Source organism: Antennarius striatus, chromosome 1 (genome assembly GCF_040054535.1).
Source record: "Antennarius striatus isolate MH-2024 chromosome 1, ASM4005453v1, whole genome shotgun sequence".
NCBI lineage: Eukaryota > Metazoa > Chordata > Actinopteri > Lophiiformes > Antennariidae > Antennarius > Antennarius striatus.
In genome coordinates this window covers 2042339-2062790 of record NC_090776.1, presented here as the reverse complement: position 1 = coordinate 2062790, position 20452 = coordinate 2042339, and the positions used below count along the sequence as shown (strand labels likewise).

The following is a 20452-nucleotide window of genomic DNA, read 5'->3' as shown; positions in this document are numbered from 1 at the left end:
TGCACTAGTAGTAACTAGTACTAAAGTACTACTGTAGTACTACTAACTAGTACTAACTAGTCCGTGCCAGGCTGCAGCCCACACTGTGCGGTAAACAACGGCCCTCTGTGGGGTGTGTTCCTGCGAGGCTGCGCCCAACCAATCAGCGCTCAGCTGCTTCCCACGTGGTCGTCTTGTTTACTACAGAGCCTCCGTGGGGCTCGCGGGAAACCCCGGAGCGGATCAGCTGAGCGGAGCCGAGGAGGTTCGAGCCCTGATCGATTATCGATCACCAATAACGTGATCGATCACCCGGACGCGCTCCCGCGGCGCGCGGCCCCGGGATTTCTTCCGCCTGAACGGGTCAGAACGGGAGGACGGCCCGCGCGGGCCAGTGCGATCCGGTCCGTGTCTCGCGCGGAGCCCCGCCCCCCCCCGCTCGTGCTGGTCGCGCGCGGCTCCCAGTGATCACCAGCGGCTGTCCGGACCGGGAGTGTTCTCCGTGACTGCAGGTATGTGGGCCCGCGGGCCGCGTCCGGTTCCGTCCCGCGCGCCTTTACCGGGTTCCGCAGCTCCACCGGGTCGGTTCAAAGGACGCGGCGCTGCGGCGCAACTTGACGCAGGAAGCACGCGGACTGGTGTTAGTGGACTTGTTTGTTTGGCGATCAATAGTATTGATTGATTGATGCTCGTGTCATGTCTTTGGAGCTCTATTGGTCGGTTCTGCTGGTGTCGTTTGGTTCTGATGAAGACTTTCTGATCGGGGATGAAGGTGATTGAGTTTTGTTTGTAATAGCGGAGTTGCAGCAGAAAGTCTCATCGATTGATCGATTAATTGATGGACCGATTAATCGATAAATGATCAATTCGCAGCTGTTTTTGTGATTATTAAGGACTTTAAATTTGGGGGGTGTGAACTCAGTAGTGAAGGGCTGTGATTGGCTGAGAGCTGCAGAGAGACGGAGGGTGTGTGTGTGTGTGTGTGGGGGTGTGTGTGTGGGTGTGTGTTGGGCGGGGGGGGGGCTGACGACGTGTGATGTTCTCAACTCATGACTGGAGGATTTTAAACCAGTGAAAGAAGAAGTTCTGGACTCAACTGGTTCTGTTGGGTTCTGACTTTTTTTCCCTTCACAACAGTCAGAGGACGAAAGACGTGGATTCTGATTGGTCGAAGTCATTCAAAACAGACCAATGAATCACTGAGAAACTAAAAGCAGAAGCTTTTAGTTAGCTAGCTAAACTTGATAGTCGAGGGTCACGCAGTGAAACAGTCCAGGTTCACGCAGTGAAACAGTCAAACCTTCAGTCTTCCTGTTTCAGATTCAGACATGCTGCCAAAAACGCGTCTGGGCAAACGTTCTCCCCTTGGGGCGTTGGTGGGTGCCCCACCAGGCAAAGAGCCCGACGACACTGGAATCACCATGGCAACCACTGCCAGACAGCCGACCCCCAGCAGAGTCAAGGGTCACCCTGTGCTGAAGGTAAAACGAGACGACCAGCGACCTCGACCTCCTTGTCGATTGGCAGGTGTTTCCACCAATCACAGCAGCCGTTTTCTCTCTCAGGTGTATTTTCAGACCGGGGGTGGCGGCGACGCCTCGGCCGCGATGGATCAACCCGAACTGATGCTGAAGGACGCCTCCGTCAGGTCTTCATCTCATCCCTCCTCCTCCTCCTGTAGCAGATCGGTGTCGTCCTGCATCGACGTCCCCAGAAGGTCAGAGGTCACCGCGAGATGGGTCTCCTAAAATGGTTTCTGTAAGCATCTCATTAGCATATCATTAACATCTCATTTAACATCTCCGTCCCGTCCCGCCCTCAGTCAGAGGAGTCCAGAGGAGGTGGACATGGACGAGCTGATGGCCGCCATGGTTCTCAGCAGTCTGTCCTGCAGCCCCCTCCTGCACAGCCCCACCCGTCCCGACGCAGCAGGTACGAAAACAAGCTAACCCTGAAAAACAAAACGACGACCACGACAGTTTGAAGTGACAGAAACTTCTTTATGGGGGGGTCGCAGCTCCTCCGATGGACTGGGGAGGCAGCGAGCTCTCCGACGGCGGCAGCAGCGGCTACTGGAGCATCGGCCACGGCAACGGGAGCCCCGCCCCTTCTCCACCAATCGCGGACCCCTCTGTCAGCGCGGCCACGCCCACCGACGAGGGGCTGGATATGGAGCTGGATCAGGTGCTGTTCGAGGAGCCGGCGGCTCGGAAACGCAGGGTGAGTTGGTTTGTGGGCGGGGTGAAACGCTACCGCAAGCGGGTGGGCGGAGCTAACAATGTGTCCTGCTGCAGAACTCCATGAAGGCGGCGTTCAGGTGTCTCTGGCCCGGATGTGAGAAGGTGCTCACATCAGTGGTGGGGATCAAACGCCACATCAGAACGACACACCTGAGGTAAGACGCACCTGAACGCCTTGCAGCTGCTGCAAGGAGGAAGTTTACCTTATATGGAGTGATCACAAAACAGACATATGAGATTGTTGATATTTGTAGAAAATCAATTCAAAAAAATTTAAAAAACATATTTAATAATATATAATAATAATTATATTATTATCATAAATAAATTTATTGTTATTTTTATTATTATTATCAATGATAATAATAATTTTTATTTATTTATAATACTAATAATATAATCATATCGTATTTAATATATATTTTAGTAATTATTTTTATTATAATATTAATAATAATAATGTATATTGAAAAAAACAATGTAATGAATTGATTAATGTAAAAATTTTTAATTTTTTTAATTCGACATTTGAGTATTTTAAGCGTGTCAAAAATATTTAAATGTTACAAAGAAATTTAAAATTACAATTACATACAATTAGCTGATGCAGAATGTAGTCAGATTGTTAAATTAAAAAGAATTATAAATAAATAAATTTAATTCAATAATTTAATTTATAATTTACTATATTATAAATATTTTATTATTATAAATAATGTTAATATCTTTTTATATATTAAATATAAACAGTTTTATAAAATTATTTGCAATATTAAATATTAAATTCGATAAATTAAATATATTAATAAATTAAGTTACTAATTAAATTTGTAACTTTGAGTTCAATCAATTTATTAATTGTCTGACCTTTGACCTTTTAGCCATGGTGGTGGCGAACACGAGCGTTGTTCCCGGAGCGAGGAGGATTTTTACTACACTGAGATCAACCAATGGGAGGAGCAGCAGAGGGCCGGAGGCCCCGCCTCCTCTGCCTCCTCTTCACCTTCCTCACCCCCCAGTCCTCCTCCTCCCTCTCCCCCGTCTCCCCCTCCTCCCGTCTGCAGCGCTCTGAGTCGCTCCGCCCCTTCGTCATCAGGCAGCTCCTGGCAGGTCCAATCAGAGCACTCGTACCAGGTGGGGGCGGGGCTTAAACACTTTTAAACAACACCTGTGAATATAAGGTGTTTGTTTATAATTCAATTTTAATAAGTCTTCAATTTATTTTAGGCTCCGCCTCCCAGTCATGTGACCACAGCAGCTTCAAACACGCCTACCTGTCGCTGGATGGCCCCGCCCACCACCTGCCTCAAACAGGTAAAACGAAACTTTACCTGAACTACGTTTACCTGTTAAGCCTCCACCTGTGGGCGGGGCTTGTGCTGTTTCTCAGGTGAACTTAGCACGTAGCATGTAGCTAGCTCATGTGCAGACTGTTTGGGAGTGCAGGTTTTCTTCGCCCCCCCCTCATGGCGGTTGTGGATCCTGAACAGCAGCCTATTGTTTGTTTCCACTGAATCCTGCTCAAACCGGTTTAAAGCGAGGGGGCGTGGCCACTCCTCCCTGGTGCTTCTCATTCAGCAGGAAAAATCCCCTCCCGGAGTCTTTGTCTGTTCAGCCACGGGGCGGTGCTGCCACCTGCAGGCCGGGGGAGGCAACTGCAGCTTGTTTGGACACCAAACAGAAAGTTAACCATTTTCACTCACCCCCCCCCCCTCCTCAGGGTCTGGCCTTCCGGGCGCGTTCGGTCAGTGTGGGAGAACAGTGGCTGCAGCAACAGAGCGCCCCCTGCAGGTCAGTCATTTATCAGTAAATTAGAGTAAAAGTTTAAGATTGTTTTAGATAAAACGATATACTTTATTTTCCCAAACTGGAAATTAAAATTTAGAAAAAATTTAAATTTAAATTACATTTTTAATACTTTATTCAAGTAAAGTAGAACCTGGAGATACGAGATTAATCTGTTATGTCGTAAATCAAACAACATTTAATAATTTAAAATAACTAAAATCATTTTAATCCGTTCCATCACTGAACTCGAAGATCAAACATTTAACGATTTAAAATTACTAAAATAACTAAATAAATAACTAAAATTTAAAATAACTAAAATCATTTTAAGCTGTTAGTCTTGTAAAAAAGCCCCAAAACCCCTAAATTATAAAAAAACAACAACATATTTTTATATCAACCAATAAACATGCAAACTTTACCTGTGTATAATTAATTATATATAAGTTACGTAAACAATGATAAACATCTCACTGATGTTGTATCCATCCGCCAACTAGCGGCAATGTCTTAAAACACGACTCGTATCTCAAGGTTCTATTTTATGTAGAAGAAAAAAAAATTTTCACGTAGACTTGATGACGACTGATGATGTCATAAGTTAAACTGAACACAATTACAGTTAAACTTATCGATTCGTTCACATTTCTCTAGTTTGATTTAGTTTGAGTCATTTTTCGCGTAAAAAGGCTCCGACTAGAAATCCACCTTTTAACTTTTAATCACTTCTGATTAAAAATCAATGGACTAAATGATCAGATGAGTTTCTGATTGACTGGCATCCCGCTGACACTCGTCTCTCCGTCAGGAGGATTCGCGGCGAAGCCAAAAAGTGTCGTAAAGTCTACGGCATCGAGCACAGAGACCAGTGGTGCACCGCCTGCCGCTGGAAGAAAGCCTGCCAGCGCTTCCTCGACTGAAGAGGAAGAGGAAGGAGAGGAAGCGGGGGTCGAGGGCGTCGACTCCCCCTGGTGGATGTTTTCTACTTTCTGAAAACCAGAAATATATTTTGTTTTCTACTCTTTCTACATTTGCTAGAAGCGTCCCTTTTCTTTCGAGCGCGCATTTAGTCGACGTCGTCCTGTCGGTGCTTCCTGATGAAGATGTTGAGGCAGCTATGATGTGACCTTTGACCTTTCATTTGTAACCAAAACCAGCTGACTGGATCCAGTTTATAAACTGGAATCTGCTGAACTTTTTTTGTTTTGTTTTTTAAAAGAAAAACCCTGAATATCACAAAGCTGGTTCTGGTTCTAGTTTTTGGATGAAGAACCATATTTTCTACGGGATCCTCAAAAGGACATAAAAAAACCACTGCATTCCGATTTAAAGGAACAGTTTTTTTCCAATCATGAAATGCCTCTTTAGCTTCTGAGTCCACAAAAGTTTCTGGAGCTTCTCAGTCAGCTTCCTCCTCCTCCTCCTCTTCTAACGCCTGAAGAAGACGAGGATTTAAACAAAACAAACCCAAAACCTGAGTTTAAGGCATCGTTGCAACTTCATTTTAGCCTCTATGCTAATTAGCAATCCTTTACAATCTGTGCATCAGTGTTTACCTGCAGTACTTCCTCCACTCCACCAGAGGGCGCTCTGCTGGGGTCGAGCTCACCAATCAATGCAAAAACATGATAACGCATTAGCTTAGAGGCTACAGTGAAGAATATTAGCTTTTGAATTGATTTAATTGTATAAAGGAGGAGGGGCTACATGGAGGCTCCGCCTCCTTCAGGTGTGCAGGTTTTTTTACTGAGTCGCTCCAGCCGTGGGTTCTTTAGATTTCAGTTTGAAGCCATTCGTTCAGAAGCCATTTCCACACGCAGTATTGATCGAGTACAGATCGTTCCACAGCGAATACTTTAATTACTGCTTCCTCCTGACGCGCAGTATAAACATCAGATCAGCGTTAATCTGCTCTTTGAGACGTCTCTCCGCCGCAAAATCGAGACAAATCTCCTTTATTTATCTTCTTTGTTTACGAGAAGAAAAAAAAGTGACGTATTCATTTTTTAAGATGCACTCTTTTATACGTGACTACGTCTTGTTGTTACAATAAACTTGAGACGAAAACCCGACGTCCAGTTTTTATTGTTTCCTCCATCAGGAAGCAGAGAGGCTGTGTTTTAAATAAAGTTTTATTTAAAGATGATTCAAATAACAATTAACTGAAAGGAAACCTCTTGTGAGTGGATAATACTTAAAAAAAACTGATGCAGGTACAATGACACTCACACACGCGCACACACACACACCAGCTGACTCTGCTGTAATAAATTATATGTACAGTCCAGGTCCATCGGAGGAGACGATCGTCCTCGGCAACGCTGGAGTCTGGAAGTAAAAGAAGAAATTAACAAATAGATCGTTTCACCAAGAAGCCACGCCCCCCCCCGCTCACCATTTCTCCGCTTTATTCTGGGTCGACTCGCTCTTCCCGTCGCACGCCACGATCTTGACCTTATCCACCTTCACCAGGTCGGTGACCTCCCGGAACTCCACGTCGTTCAGGACGAACGTCCACACGTTGTCGCAGAACCGGTAGGTGTTCAGGGAACCCTGGGAGGCAATGTCTCGATGATGACATCATCGCGATCTTAGCACCCGAAAGGGGCGTCGCCCCCGTCCGTCCCCGCCCATCTACTCACCCTGAAGTTGACCCGGTTGCGGACGCGGTTGGCGAGCGCCGTGTTGATGGCTTTATCGAACTGAAGGAGGACCTGGAGGGCCAGCTGAGGCGTGATCTGCTGGGTCTGAACACACACACACACACGTGTGTGAACAACACACACTGAACATACAAACACTGAGCTTCACATACCACAACCACATTTGTTTGTTTACGTGTCTTTCAAATCATACAGTATGTCCTGATTAGGACTTAACCACGTGACACAGACAGCATCACGTGATCATTCTGAGTGCCCCATGTCCAATCAGATTTGACTTCATCCTAGCTGCTCCGCTAATTTATGCAGGAATCGATCCATCGACTCAAAAAAGAAAGGTTGAACACCGGAAGTGGCCTGGTCCAACCCGGAAACTTATGGGAGGTATTTTCATTTGAAAACAAATGATTGATGTTTCCACTTCATCATATTTTACTCTAAAATCTTCTTTAAACACAAACCGGAAGTTAAGCTACTGCTGCTTGCAGCACCGCTCCGTTAGCATTAGCTTAGCCGGGTGAACAGAAGTTACGCGGAGCTTTAACCGTTTGATGAAAAGTAGTTAAAGTTATTAATAAATTTTATATTTTAAATAATAAATAAAGAACGTGGTTTTCTTTTATTGGTAACAAATCAACGCTGCAGCTAAACGAGCTAAAGTTCGCTGATCGAAGCTAACTAGCCACCAGCTAATCGGGGCTAGCTCCGCTCCGCTCGGCCGTGTGCGGTTAACTTCACCTGGATCAGCTCGTCCAGACTCTCCTGGAGGCTGTTTCCCAGCGTCGTGTTCCGGTACAGCTGGTAGGCCATGACCGAAGCTCCGGTGGGACCGACGAACACCGCGCTAGCCTGCAAAAGAACTCACACCGCGGGCTCACAGCTAACGCGACTAGCCGCTTCCTGCACGACCAGCGAGAGGCGCAGATCCTCAGACGCGTCTTGCTTCCGGTTACATATTTCAAAATAATGTTCCAGTATTTTCTAGATCTGTTTCGTAAACACGCCTAAAAACATATAAGTGAAAATATAAGCGCTTGTAAGAACAACTGCTACATGTATAACCATGTTTTCCTCTAAAACAAAGGTATATATGTTTTAAAGAGTCAATGTTTAAATGTAAGCCATGATTTAAAGGCTGTACGTGTCTGAAACTCCTCAATGAATGAAACGTCTTCAAACCTGAACCAGAATTCCAGCTGCGTCAGATTCAGCCTGACCATATGAAGGAGAATCAACACCGACATAAATAATTAAGATGGTTTTATTCTAATAATATTAAATAACAATGAAAAAGTCATGCTACCGCAATTCTATTTCTTTACTGCTTTTATTTTGAAGGGAAAGTATCGTGTATTTCCTGTTTGGTTCAATTTAGCTTGAAACAACGGGAAGTGAAAAGAGCCAAAAGGAGCTGCTGTGAAGGATTTTGTCCACTAGATGGCAGCAAAGTATTGATCAGGGAAACGCAAACCTAAACCTTCTTGTTGTTTGAAGCGTGTTTTAGGGTCAATGTAAGAGAATATTGATCATTATTGACGCTGTAAATAAATAAATAAAATTCATAAATAAATGAAGTGCCAGTTAGTAAAACAAACATCTACAGCTACTACATATTCACATCCAGTTCTTTGCTGTTATTTTACTACTTTATAGGTTTTATAGGGGATTTAATGTAAGGGTTTGATGTGTCTATAAATAAAAATAAAACAATACAAGAGAACCAAAATCAGTTATAATAATGTAATTATAATCAACACCTTAATATAAAGCGTTATAAAATGTGCGGTTTCCTTCATAAATCACACGTATGATTCAGGCTGGAGTGGAGGGTGAAGGGGAGGCGGCTCCGTCTAACTCCTGAGCAGCACACACACCTGGGACAACCTCACACTGCAGATGAACCGGCCTCTGCATGACCCTGTGACCTCTGACCTCTGTAGGCCTTCAGCATAATGACAACATTTCCGTAAAAAGTTTTTTTTTAGAAATTGATCGGCTATAATTTAAAATTTACCTAAGTATTCAATCATTTAGAGATATTTTGTTTAGATAACAATGGACTCTTCCTGTTTGGAGATATTTGTATATTTAAAATTAAAATAAACAAAAGTAAATAATTTTATCTGGCTCCGCCCTCTGCTGACCATCTTTAAGGTCTCATCTCACGTGTTCACGCCCCCTAACCCCCTCCACCTCTGGGAATGAAATTTCAGCGTGCACCATCAAATGAGTTTAATATTTAAATTGTTTGTTTTTTTTAAATAAAATAAATCAACTTTTAAACTTTCTTGTTTTGTGACAGAAACCTTCAGAACCAGCGGCGCCCACAGAACCGAATATGTCGGCCCCTGCGGGCCGACATATCGACCCGAATAGAGTCCTCATCATCACACTGACTTCACGGCAGATCTGGTCCTGATGAGGCTCCGTCACCATAGCAACCTGAGAACACACACACGTTTGTGTGTGTGTGTGTGTTTGTGTGTGTGTGTGTCATCTCACATCACTTAGATGTTTTTATTCTTCAAAAACCAAACAACAGTTCTGAATTAGTGACGTCTTCATTTGCTATGACGCCTTACGCGGACACACACACACAACACACACACACACACACACACACACACACACACACACACACACACATATTGAGACGTTCTAAATCTCCAAATTGAATCTGCAAACAAACAATTAGTGGAGTCAACAAGAACAATTAACAGCGCGGGGGCCGCTGAGGGCCGCTGAGGGCCACATCCGCATTAGGAATGAGCTCATTTGCATAACAGAGGAGGCGGAGCTGCAGGAGTCGCCGGTTCATCAGCCACCGTCACACAGGGAATGCTTCCTGTGGAACGTTCTGGATGAAAACGAAAGGCGGTGTCCTGTCAAAGCTCCGCCCCTTCCTCCGAAAGGGGGCGTGGCTAGAGGTGGGGCTATCCATTCACCTGTCCTGTTTTTAGCAGCAGTAAATCAGTAAGCAGCTAGTAGCTGTGTGTGTGTGTGTGTGTGTGTGTGTGTGTGTGTGTGTGTGTGTGTGTGTGTGTGTGTGTGTGTGTTGTTGTGTGTGTGTGTGTGTGTGTGTGTGTGCGCGTGTGTGTGTGTGTGTGTGTGAACTGTCCAAAAGAATTAATTACCAGCGCCCAGCTTTTCAAAGTGATCCGGATAATAAGAGCGGAAACATAATTAAATTCGCGGCTTAGCGAGCTCATGATAGATGGACACACACACACACACACACATACACACACACACACACACACACACACACACACACACACACAAAGGTTGAAAGTTATACCCTGTATTTTTTGTTCTATTTGTTATTTTCGAGGATCTTAAGTCAGTGAAAGCACCGTGACTCCGCCCCCTTGTGGGCGGGGCCGTGGTGTGACCGATGCGGCTGCCCTTCCTTGAATCCTATTGGTCGGTCCGGTCTCGGTCACGCCTGTCATGTTGAGCGAGTGTCCTCATTGAGGCGTGGCCTGCAGCAGACGCATCATCATCGTCCGACCATCCGTCTTCATCCAGACGGGACACGCCCCCCCCCCCGGGGACACGCCCTTTGGGACAGGAAGCGTCTGATTGGCCAAAGCCTCATGGGGGGAGGGGGAGACGGCAGCAGGTACCTGAGCCGTGAACCAATCAGGAGGCGTCGTTCAAGCGTTTTTCATCCTCAATCGAACTTTTCCCTCGATTAAAAAAAAAAATAAAAAAATTTAAATTTAAAAGATTTTTCCTTTAAATTAAATTTAAAAAAAAAAAAAATTAAATTAAAAAATGTAAAAAGATTTAAAAGATTTAAACAACAGATTCCAGATAAAATGTGAACATGATGCGATGAGGTATTTTGTGCGTGCGTGTGTGTGTGTGTGTGTGTGTGTGTGTGTGTGTGTGTGTGTGTGTGTGTGTGTGTGTGATGGATGGTTGTAAATAATCTGCTTGTTTGTCGGTGTAACCGAAACATCGATGGTATCGACCGGAGAGCCTCACCTGTCTGTCTCTCCTCACCTGTCTGTCTCTCCTCACCTGTCTGTCTCTCCTCACCTGTCTGTCTCTCCTCACCTGTCTGTCTCTCCTCACCTGTCCGTCTCTCCTCACCTGTCTGTCTCTCCTCCCTCTATGTCGCGGTGCGTTCAGGGGCGTCCGGTTTTCTTGGACTCGTCTCAACTAAACGTCACTTCTATCATCATTACGGGATGTCTGTCTGGAGCGCGCGCGCGCGCGCGCAGGACCGTTCCCGCCACGCGCTGCGGCTCTTTGATGTATTTCTGCAGATGTAAAGCAAAAATAAAGTGCGAGCGGATGCAGAATCAAGATGAATGCTGAGCGCAGACAGACGGCATGAGGCGGGGGGGGGGGGAGGGGGTATTAGGGGGGTACGGGGTGGGGCGACCCGTGTCTGATGATATCTTATCATTAGTTTCCCTGACAGTGATGGAGCGCCCCCCCGCGGCGCCGCGGCCCGTGTATAAAGTAACCTTCTTTCCATAATAATGGCCATTCGTCACTTCTTTAACTGTCACACAAACAAAGTGGGACCCAACCGTTCCAACCGTTCCAACCGCTCAAACCGTCCGGAGCCGTTTAGAGGGACGATCTGCCGGCATTACCGCCCTGATGCGTTCAGGGACCGTGGGACCAAATCGAGCCGGTTGGAGAGGAAGCGACCCCCGAGGAACGAGCCTGTGGGTGGAAAGTTTCCTCCACGTTTCCTCCACTTTTTTCAGCTTCACTCGTTCAAATCTGACACGTCCGGTAGAAAAAGGAACGCAAACCAAACGCACCGTTAGTGATGATCAAAAAGACAGGGAGTGTTGGCTCCGCCCCTTGTTATTAATTATTTAAATTTATGTTTCAGGTGATCGATAATTAGTCTGATAGTTCTAGAAAATTATATCTGTTAAAAAAATATATTACCAATACAAGTTTACAAGTGTTATCTGTTAAACACACACACACATTTTTCCAGGTGTGTTCAGGTGTTTTTGGATTTTTTCAGGTGTGTTCAGGTGTATTCAGGTGTATGGTTTTTTTCGGGTGTTCGGATTTTTTCAGGTGTGTTCGGATTTTTTCAGGTGTGTTCAGGTGTTTTGGGGTGTGTTTTGTGTGTCTTCAGGTGTGTGTGGTCGAAGGAACACCTAAACATATGAGCAGGTCTCAGTGTGTGTGTGTGTGTGTGTGTGTGTGTGTGTGTGTGTGTGTGTGTGTGTGTGCTCTTTGTGTTTAAGTGGAACTCCTTCTGATACCAGGGAGAAACTTTTAATGGAGCGAACAGACCATAATAAGCTGTTAGTCCAGGAAGCTGTGCTGCCTTCAGGGTCATCAGAGAAAGCGGCGGCGTCCTCTGATGGGCGGATTAGAGGCTCAGATTGTTTTCCAGCTGCAGCTTCACGGAAGTTTCCTCAGACTTCATTAAAGTGTTTGAGCGTTAAAGTCGGAAACAGACTCGAGTTCGGTTTTCCGGAATCCGCGTCGTGTTTGAAGAGGATTTTAATTTAATTATCCGACAGGAACGGGACGGCGCGTCGACCCAAAGTCAACATCTAAACAAAATCACGCTCTAATCTTCAGGTAATTGAATTTGATTTATTAGCCAGTGTTTATGTGTTTTACCAGCAGCCAGGGATGAAGGTCTGCGGCTAACGGCGCTAACGGCGCTAACATAGGAAGTTTTAAAACAAAGTATCGAAGCAAACGGACGATTCGCTTTTGTTGAGCTAGTTAGCGTTCTTTGAAGTTTTGACTCCGCCTTCAGCTTCCTGTCCCGTTTCTGATTCAGGACGTCTGAGGACTGATGGCCCCGCCTCATACCGACCCCTAGACCCGCCCCCGTGGACCTGTGAATCAATCATTGGTCGCATTGATAGCATTGGTAGCATCAGTAGCTTTCTAGTGCTGGTCGTATCGGTAGCATCAATAGCAACAGCAGAATCGGTAGGATCGATAGCATTGGTAGCATTAGTAGCATCTGTTGCATTCATCGCAGCGATAGCATTTGTAGTATTGGTTGCATCAACAGCATCCATAGCATTGGTAGCATCAATAGCAAAGGTAGCATCAGTGGGATTGATTGCATTGGTAGCATCAATGGCATCAATAGCCATGGTTGAGCATCAATAGCATCAATAGCATTGATGGTAACGGTGCAACGGTGGCCCAACCAGTAAAGGAAGATGGACTACAGTCAGACTAAAGCAGTAGCATGGATTGCATCCATCGCACAAGTACTATTTATAGCATTAGTAGCATTGGTAGAATCTGTAGCATCTGTAGCATTGGTTGCATTGGTAGCATCGGTAGCATCAATAGCATTAGTAGCATTAGTAGTCTATGTAGCATTAGTGGCATCATTAGCATCGGTAGCATTGGTAGCATCAGTAACATCGGTAGCATCGGTGGCATCGATACCATCGGTAGCATTGGTATTATTGGTAGCATTGGTAGCATCGATACCATCGGTAGCATCTGTAGCGTCTGTAGCGTCGGTAGCATCTGTAGCGTCGGTAGCATCTGTAGCGTCGGTATCCCAACCAGTAAACTAGGACAGACTGACGTGGCCTCAGACAGCTGGAGGCCGTTTCCGGTTCTCCTCCTGACGGAGCCGATGGAGATCTGAAGGACCGTCTTGAGTTCTCCTTCAGGAGGTTCTGGATTCGAGGGGTTAACAAACATGACGCTACGCATTCAAACGCCATCTAAACTTCTCCGTTCTCCGCCACCGCCGGCGTTCCTCGGTCTTCTCCTCGGAGCAAACGGCCGCTCTGTGTAAAGACCATCATTTCCTTTCCTCGCCGCCATCCTCCGTCTTTATTATTGCATAACAGAGGAGTAAATACAACAGATTCATCCTCTCTAATGACTTCCTCGTCTCCCCCGACGACGCCTGCGCTCCGCCCGTGATTAATGTGGCGCAGCGATTCCCGGGCCGAAAGGGGAGGACGGCGTGACAAAACAACAGGGGGCGACGGAAAAGGTTGTGGAGGGATCACGGGAGGATTGGATGAGTGTCGGGAAGCATTACGGCTGTAATGTGTTATTACTCTTCCTCCAGACTCGGCTGATAATAGCGCCGGGCTTTAGCCGACCTGCCGCTGCCGCCGCCGTCAAGAGGCCCTCGACACACCGCCGCCGTAATGCCAGCGCCGCTCCTCGGACAAAAATGACATCGTCTGGAGAGGAAAGCAATCAGCCGACCTGGAATTACCGAGCGTTTTACGCCCGAGCCAAGCCCGACACGGCAAATCTTGACCTTAAAGAATCCTGTTATTCCATTTTTCCTTCCAGACGAGCGCTAACGGGGGATTTCCTGCGGGATATTTGTGGGTTTACTTCACTGATTCGCCAATCTGTTTCCTCCCGCCGCCGCCGCCGCCGAGGGTCTGACAAACAGCGAGACAAAACGACTCCCGGAAACTCCAAGCTTCTGCTTTCCAGAGTCAATACGCCCGAGATCAACCAACACCCCCCCCCCCCGCCCCGGGCGGCCGACCCGATTGGCTCGTTGGTTTTACGGTTTGATCCTGATGGAGCCCAAAAGGCAATCTGACCGTCTTTAAAGTTTGATTTAGTTTCAGACGATGAAACAAAACTTCGGGACGTCTCAGGAGGAAGTAAACCCGGTGGTCGACGTCATCCCAACGCCAGACTGGAAATATATTCTCCTCAGGGTTGATGAAAGCGTTGAGTCAATTAATGAGTGTCCCAAACGTAACGAAAAGTGTTCCTATAATACAAATAAACGTAGTCCTCAACATACGAACACAACTGGTTTCAAGAAGTTGTTCATAAGTTGAATTGTTCATAAATCTTTATTTATTAAATTTCAATCTCTAATCTCATCTGAGGTTATATAAATGTAGTTACTACTCTAAATACTAAAGTAATCTCATTACTACTGTAAATACTAAAGTAATATCATTACTACTCTAAATACTAACGTTCTATTCCCTCAGACTGACCAGAAACAATTACAGGACATTAAAACATCCCATAATAAATAAAATCCAGGTTCAGGTCGTTTAGAGTTCAGTCGTTCTGATTAGACGTCGGTTTAAGCATAAAAGTCTAGGTCGTTTCTCTGGATTAAGATCTGTCCACCACAGATACTGGACTCTAGAAATCACTAGAAAACCGTTAGAAGCTCATGAATCATGTTTCTGTACAATAAACCAGAATAAAACACGTCATCATATTACATACGTACGTATAGTTCCAATATCTACCGTAAAGCGTCACTCGTGATTCGCGTGATCGTTTTAATCCAGGTTAGTTGACGGCAAACTTTAATCTCGATAATTCAATCCTAGAAGAGAAGAAGGAAGCATTAGCGTGTAGCATGTAGCATGTACAGTAGTTAAGCTTTAGAGTGACTGAAGAATAGGAGGGAGGAGTCATCGTGGGTCAGAGTCAGAGATGTCATCAGAGAGATGGTCACCACTACCACAATCTACACGAGTCTTTGTTTTATCATCCATGATAAACAGTAAAGTATCCAAGATGCTAACGGACAACTTTGAGATGCTAATAGAGACCAAAAAAAACAACAACAATAGGGGGGAGGGCGAGTATTGGAGCTTTGTGAACGCAGCAGTGCTGCCCCCATGAGGGGTTGTGGCAGAAAGGGGAATTGCAGCAGTCGGATATGATGAAGCACGTTTGTTTGTATGTTGAGGACTAGCTTTACTTCACTGTCCAATCACCTTAAAGCATTACAATCAGTAAACAAACAACAATAACTTTAAGAGTTGCTTGATCTGAACATTTCATCCAGATTTTAACGGGTTTTTTCCTGAGCTAACAGCGTTAGCCTGTTAGCCTGATGACTCCTCCCTTCTTTCCTTCCTTCTTTCCTTCAACTCCACCTGACCTCCTCAACCAATCCCCTCGCGTCTGCCGACTGAAGCCTTCTGAATGATAATAAAATAAAAAAAACCTGCACCATTTAGTTTTTGCGGTGAGTTTTTCGGGGCGTCCTGGGATCCTGCCCGTCAGTAAACGCCTCCTGGGCGGCGGCGGCGCGCTAACGGCATCATCGCGACCATTAGAGCTGTGGACTCAACCGTCGATCGTTTCCGACGCCGTTTCCTCCTTCTGGGGTAACTCCGGGAGTACTTGAAGTGATTTCTCTGCCATAAGTGCGGCAAATATCGGCGTTAATGCCCGTGAAATGTAAAACATGATGTTTCTACGCAAATTTTTTTTTTTTTAAATCTCCGACGAGTCTTTTTAAAAAGCTCAGCCATCACCGGCCGCCATTGGAGGAGATGGGCTAATTAAATTGGTACTTTTTACAAGTCTTACTCAATAAATCTGAATAAATTAACAAGGCATTACTAAGGCGGCTACATTAAATTTGCATAGTGCATTTAATGAATATGCAACCGCGAGTGGAAAGGTCTGCCACTGTGAACCCCGGCGAATTAGCATAACTACTTCCAGCATGTTTCTTAAATAATGCTCTCATTTGCACATCACTGAGTTGGCTAATTCTGGCGCCGGCGAGGGCGGCCTCGTAATTAAAGAATCCCACTTTAATTTTTAATGAAGTTTATGTTACATCAATCCTGACAGTAATGAGGGGGACGCGGAAACAAAAAGGCTGCTAATAATTAAATTCACAAGCCAGTTTAAGGGATAATAACTCCTGAGGAGGAATTACGTGACTAATTATTAATTTAATATTCATCGTATCATTCGGCGGCGGCGATGGCGATGAAGGCGGTCGGGTAAAGCGGCCTCCGCGGCGTCAGGAACGGCTTTAATCGGTGAAGGACTGGAGACTGGAGACGCTCGTCCATCATAACGACCGCCGAGACAAAACGGGACGTGATTGGGTGACGGCGGCGGCGATGTGATGTCACAACGTCCGTCTGAATCGGCCTGGAGTGGACGTTTAATACGTTTGTGGCTCGAGGTCGTCGTGAGGTCGTGTCAAATTATTTTCCCTCCAACATTTTACCTGTGACGGGAATCTCAAGATTCATCTGACAGGATGTCGTTTGGGTGGTTAGCTTCACTTGTTAGCCGTTAGCATCCTGCGACTGGCGGCGCTTTGACTCCTCCACTTCCAAATCCATTGATCTTCTTATCCGCTTCTTCCCCATTCCGGGGTTTCGGGGGTCACGGGGGTTTCAGGGGTCATGGGGGTCTCAAGGGTCACGGGGGTTTTGAAGGTCAGGGGTTTTTTCGGAGGTCATGGGGTTTCAGGGGTCATGGGGTCATGAAGGTTTCAGGGGTCACGAGGGTTTCGAAAGGTTGGGGGAGTTTCATAGGTCACAGGGCGTTGTGGTATCACGGGGTTTTTGGTGGGTTATGGGGGTTTCAGGGGTCATGGTGGGTTTGGGGGTCATAAGGGTTTTGGTGGGTTATAGGGATTTCAGGGGTCAAAAGGGTTTTGTGGGTCACAGGGGTTTCGGGGGTCAGGGGGTTTCAGAAGGACAGGGGGTTGGGGCATTATGGAGGTTTTGGTGAGTTATGGAGGTTTCAGGGGTCACAGGGGTTTTGGGGTCACAGGGGTTTTGAAGGTCAGGGGGGTTTCGGAGGTCATGGGGTTTCGGGGGTCAGGGGGTTTCAGGGGTCATGGGGTTTCAGGGGTCCTGGGGGTTTGTGGGGTTACGGGGGTCACTGGAGAACATCCCAGCGGACTGAAGGGCGGTAGGGTAAACAGCTGTTTCCTCCACCCGTTTCCATCGTCACGGCGACGGGTGACGGATGACGGTTCGGCCCGATCGCGTCTTCTTAAAGTTAATTTCCGATTTAATCAGCGCTGCGCTAATTCACCGCTGCCTGAACCCCCCCGTCCAGGAGGAGGAGGAGGAGGAGGAGGAAGAGGAGGAGGTCCTGTCTTTTCTCATTACGCTCTCATGAAACATTCTCATTGCTCGTATATTTAATTGAGCTGCAGAAATGCAGCATCAGGAGGACTCGGGATGAATCGGAGCGTTCCCATTGGTCCCACTGAGGAGCTGCTGATGTCCCATAAATCCCAGTCAGGACGGATTTAATTGAGTTGTACCACGCTGAATTACCTCCGCGCTAAATTGGATCCAGGTTCAGGCAAATGGAATAATTAGACCTCGGTCTGAGGGGTACCCCGAGCGACGCGCCGGCGCGTTTTCACGGATGGGGTGCGGCCGATCGGTCTAGGGCGGAGCACTTAAACCCAACTTTAACTCGACACAAAAACGTCGGAAAACCTCCAGATGACCACGCCCCGATCCCCGATTTTATAGATTTAATTTTAGTCGATCCGGATGATCAGAAAATGGATCGAATGAAAAACTTGTTTGTTTTCCAAAAGATGAAAACAATTTAAAACGTTAAAAACAATTATTTCGCGCTAGCGCTATGCTATGCTAGGCTAACCTTTAGCCACACCTTTTGATGATCTGGATGAAGGCGCCGCCGCGCCGGCAGCCTGGTGGAGTGATAATCAGTTAGCGGGAAATCTGTTAGCGCCGCTCTCGACAGACGCTAATCACCCCGCTAATTAGCATCGCTCCTGAGGCCCGGCGCACGCGCAAGCTAATCGGCCCCCACTTTGCTTAATCAGCGGTTAAATTGTAGTCGTCTCCTCCTGAACGCTCAGGAGAGACACTCGAGCGTGAGAGACTCCTGCCGGAACCCCGAGTCCAGGATGGAACCAGATCGAGTCCAGATCCGGATTGAGCCCCGAACCAAAATCCTGCATCAATGTGGGCGGAGTCACTCTGAAATTGACTAACCCATTAGATTTTGAACAAATTAGGTATTAAACAAACTAGATTTTTCATTATTATTTGTATTTTTTAATTACATTATGATTTTTTATTATCATTTAGTATTTTTTATTATCATTTAGTATTATTATAATTATTATAATTATTTTATTAAGAGATTTTTTTTATTTATATTTATGTTATTATTTATGTTAATTGTTCATGTTTACACTGTATGTTTTACACCTATCCTGCTTTAGCTGCTTTCAATTGCCCCTTGGGGACTAATAAAGTTTTTTGAATTCAATTTGAATTGAAAGTCATCATAAAATGATGCGTCGATAGTTGGAAAAACGACAAAGTAAACACCACAAAAACATTTGGTAAACTGACATTTTAAAATTATGTTCGATAAAATTATCTAAAAATCAAACAACGGCTGGAAAATGAAATTTATTTCCTTTATTTAATTATTTCCTTGAGATGAACAAAAATCGTGTTTAAACCCGCATCAGAAAGTTCAGGATGAATCAGACATTAGTAGTAGCAGCTAGCAAATAGTAGCAGTTAGCATCTATTAGCATCTAGTAGCATTGCGTAGGTAGCGGCAGCTAGCAGCAAACACAAAGAAAACACAAACGTCTTTAAGTTATGGAGACGGCGTCCAGATGTGTGTGTGTGTGTGTGTGTGTGTGTGCGTGTGTGTGTGTGTGTGTGTGTGTGCGTGTGTGTGTGTGTGTGTGTTAAATGCAGCCGTGTTGGTGCTTCAGCACGCTCCTCATTCTCCTCCAACACTTCAGCTGAACTCCTTTGAAAGGAAATCAGGTTGAAGTCGGTGCCGTCCTCTGATTGGCTGATGTGTCAGCGTGCCTGCATCTGATTGGCTGACAGCAACAGTGGATTCCCAGCAAATGGCTAACCAGTTTAGCACTGTAACAACATTCATTATCAGGTTTATTTAAGCCAGGGAGACTCGTCAGAGCTCATCTCACAGCAGCCAATGAGACGACAGCGTTTTGGCGTCTGGACAGCAAACAGGAAGTGTTCAGCAGCGTTCACAGATATTTATTATGATGTCATAAATGACCCTGTTAGCCTCTGTAGCATCTCGTAGGTAAGACTGTTGGTAGCGTTAGCTTAGCAAGTTTCTAGGTTAGGTTACAGCTTGAGTTAGCTGGCTAACTTAAACCTGATCTCAGATCTGTTCGATGATGTCGCGTGTCGTACCTGAGGTCTAGTGTGTGTGTGTGTGTGTGTGTGTGTGTGTGTGTGTGTGTGTGTGTGTGTGTGTGTGTGTGTGTGTGTGTGTGTGTGTGTGTGCAGGGTCACACTGAGGCGGAGTTTGTCTGTAACGTGGAGAAAAAACACGGAAGGAGGTGTTCCAGACGCCATCCTGTTGTTTGTCTGGCAGCGTCTGCAAAACACACACACACACACACACACACACACACACACGTTAAATATGTTGTTGTTTGTATTTTTGTAACGAACACACCTGTCAAATTACAGTTGACTCCGCCCCTCCAACAATGTTTACACCTGGAACACTTCCTGTTTACCAAACATCTGTTTACGCTACACTCCTGTAAATATCAACACAAAAAAATAAGCTTCAAACTTTAAAATGAGGCGTTTTGTTGGTCGTGATTTGATTCCCTTATTTGGGCGGGGGGGTAGCTGTGAGGCCCCGCCCTGAAAAGCATCAGATGGGCGTTTCTGTGATTTCTGACCAATCCTGGTAACTTTTATTTTTTACTGATCGTTGAAATGATCAAACTCTTCTGGTTGTTTCTCTATTCGACACTTTTTAAGAAGAATAAATATTTATCACGTGAAGCGCCACATATTTATAGCGTCTGAATTCTGCTCTCTGATTGGCTGTGGTGGAACCAATCATAAAGCTTCAGGAGGCGGTCCTGCAGGATGGGTTGAAAACTCCTTTGTTCCAGTCGCTTCTAAACGCCTCGTAATAATTCTAGTCTTGTAATGAAATGTGTACCTTATATATTATATATATAATATTTATATGTATAAAAATTATATAAAATGTTTATAATATATAATATATATATACATATATATACAT

The 20452-nt window shown here is 45.5% G+C and overlaps 2 protein-coding genes across 3 annotated transcripts; one reads left to right on the top strand and one right to left on the bottom strand.

Moving 5' to 3' along the window:
* Positions 1-4: 4 nt before the first annotated feature.
* Positions 5-6074, top strand: znf395a (zinc finger protein 395a). 2 transcript variants are annotated; one of them, XM_068318543.1, is made up of 10 exons: positions 5-491; positions 1300-1460; positions 1545-1696; positions 1802-1911; positions 1997-2199; positions 2274-2374; positions 3101-3353; positions 3447-3533; positions 3940-4010; positions 4816-6074. In XM_068318543.1, the coding sequence occupies exons 2-10, from the start codon at positions 1308-1310 to the stop codon at positions 4925-4927; spliced, it is 1242 nt and encodes a 413-aa protein (XP_068174644.1). In that variant the 5' UTR covers positions 5-491; positions 1300-1307; the 3' UTR covers positions 4928-6074. The 2 variants fall into 2 exon arrangements, with proteins under 2 accessions (XP_068174644.1, XP_068174635.1); XM_068318534.1 differs by lacking the exon at positions 5-491 and adding an exon at positions 502-751.
* Positions 6075-6121: 47 nt separating this feature from the next.
* On the bottom strand, positions 6122-7610 carry gtf2a2 (general transcription factor IIA, 2). Its single transcript, XM_068318558.1, has 4 exons — positions 7409-7610; positions 6650-6754; positions 6403-6560; positions 6122-6335 (listed from the first exon to the last, which is right to left on the bottom strand). Coding segments are annotated over exons 1-4 (336 nt in total). The 5' UTR covers positions 7481-7610; the 3' UTR covers positions 6122-6334.
* Between the last annotated feature and the right edge of the window lie 12842 nt (positions 7611-20452).